At 40.9% G+C, this 2046-nt stretch overlaps 1 gene segment (V, D, J or C); it reads right to left on the bottom strand.

The window, feature by feature from the left end:
- Positions 1-604: 604 nt before the first annotated feature.
- On the bottom strand, positions 605-1064 carry LOC110315700. The segment is given in 2 exon segments: positions 605-933; positions 1016-1064. Coding segments are annotated over 2 exon segments (375 nt in total).
- Positions 1065-2046: the final 982 nt, after the last annotated feature.

Below are 2046 nucleotides of genomic sequence, written 5' to 3'. Positions count from 1 at the left end.
ATTTAGTCCCTGGGAGCTTCGGGGATCTGGTTGGTTGATACTGTTGTCCTTCCTATGGCTTGCATTCTTCTACATACTGACTTCCAGTTGAACCATCACCATTTGTTGAAAATGCTGTCATTTTTCCACTGAATGGTTTTAGCTCCTTTGTCAAAGATCAAATGACCACAGGTGTGTGGGTTCATTTCTGGGTCTTCAATTATGTTCAATTGATCTACGTGACTGTCTCTGTAACAATACTATACAGTTTTTATCACTATTGCTCTGTAATACTTTTTGAGGTCAGGGAAGATAATTCTCAATGATTTTTTTTCATTATGCGTCAACATGATTTTCTATGTTGATTTTTTAATAAGAAACATGTCACTAGAATTAGTCACTGGTGAAGAAATTGCAAAGGGATAGTGTCCTGTAGGTTTAGCCTAAACGAGTATCACATTATTTTTATTTCCTTTTACAAAATTGAAAAAGACACTATAGGACTATTAGGAAGCGGCAATAAATGGGCATTTCAAATTTCTGTATCAGAGCAAGTCTAAAGATTAATCTATCTGTCAGCTCTGTCCTAGCTCAGCTCACTTCTCCTCCAGGGTTTCTGACCCACTCAGGATGTGGTTGCTTCACTGTGTTTTGCACAGTAATAGACCAAAGAATCCTCAGATGTCAATCTGCTAAGCTCCATGTTGGCTGTGCTGGAGGATTTGTCTACAGTCAATATGGCCTTGCCCTTGAACTTTTGATTGTAGCTAGTACCACCACTGAACGGAATAATAAATCCAATCCACTCTAGGCTCTTTCCATGACTCTGTTTCACCCAGTGCATGTAGTAGTCAGTGAATGTGTAACCAGAAGCCATGCAGGACATCATCACTGAGGCCCCAGGCCTCACCAGCTCAGCCACAGACTGCTGCAGCTGGACCTGGGAGTGCACACCTGCTAAGGGAAGGACAGAGTGGATGTCATTGTCACCTGAGTGGATTGCCAGACCTCAAACTTGCTACTGTGAGCCCTTTACCTGTAGCTGTTGCTACCAGAAAGAGGATGATACAGCTCCAACCCATGATGATGTCCTGTGTACTCCTGTGACTGTAGAGACTACTGTGACCTTAAGTTTTTGAGAGGTGTAGATATCCCTATATTTACCACCATAGACTCACCTGATTTGCATACTCATGAGAAGGGTACATCTTACATAAGAACTTACTACTGCTTCAGAAAAGGGACACTTGGGTCAGGTATCAGGCTGCTGAGGCCCAAGTTCTAATGCTGTCTGAGGAAATTCATCCCATACCCCATCCCTGACCCTTGTGCAGAGGCTCTGGATGTAAAATTAGGGCCTATGCTATAAAAAGATTTGCAGCCTGAGACAGTGGCCTCACTTGTGACAAGGCTAATAAATGAACATAAGGTGGTTACAAGGATGGGAGTATTGAGGGCAAATTTCAAAAGAAGCTAAGTTATTAGGATTTAGAACCTCCTTTCCATATATACAATTAACATCTGCCTTTCTAGAATGCTATATACTAAAAAGAAAAAAAAATTACCCAAATGACCAAAACTAAATATACTTCAGAAACATTTGTACATGAGTGACTATTGCAGTATTGCAGCACCATCACAATAAATATATCATGGAATTGTCCTACATATCTGTCAACAGAAGATTGCATCAAGAATGCACACACACACACACGCACACACACACACATATTCAGGAAAATATAAATCTTTAAAGTTTTAACAAGGTATCTTCACTGTACTTGAGCATGGAAAAGTTACATGTCAATCACTATAGGTACATGTAAGTTAAGAAAGGAAACCACAGAGGATACAGAATCCCCTGCACTCCCACCACATCTCTGTGAAGAGATTCTTGGCCCCATTGTGCCCCCTACTGGTCCTGAAGTCATCTGCAGGTAGATTTCCCATTGTATACTCTGAAGTTGCCCATACTGACTTTAGTAGTAAAATATTCCTAAAACTAGTGTGCTTCCTAGGCTCAGTTGCAGGGAGAAATGACTCTTGTTTATCTGTAGATGATGACTG

The sequence above is a fragment of the Mus pahari genome, unplaced genomic scaffold, assembly GCF_900095145.1.
Source record: "Mus pahari unplaced genomic scaffold, PAHARI_EIJ_v1.1 scaffold_9037_1, whole genome shotgun sequence".
Lineage (NCBI taxonomy): Eukaryota > Metazoa > Chordata > Mammalia > Rodentia > Muridae > Mus > Mus pahari.
Note: the sequence above shows the minus strand (reverse complement) of the source record. Positions and strands in the feature narration are given on the sequence as shown.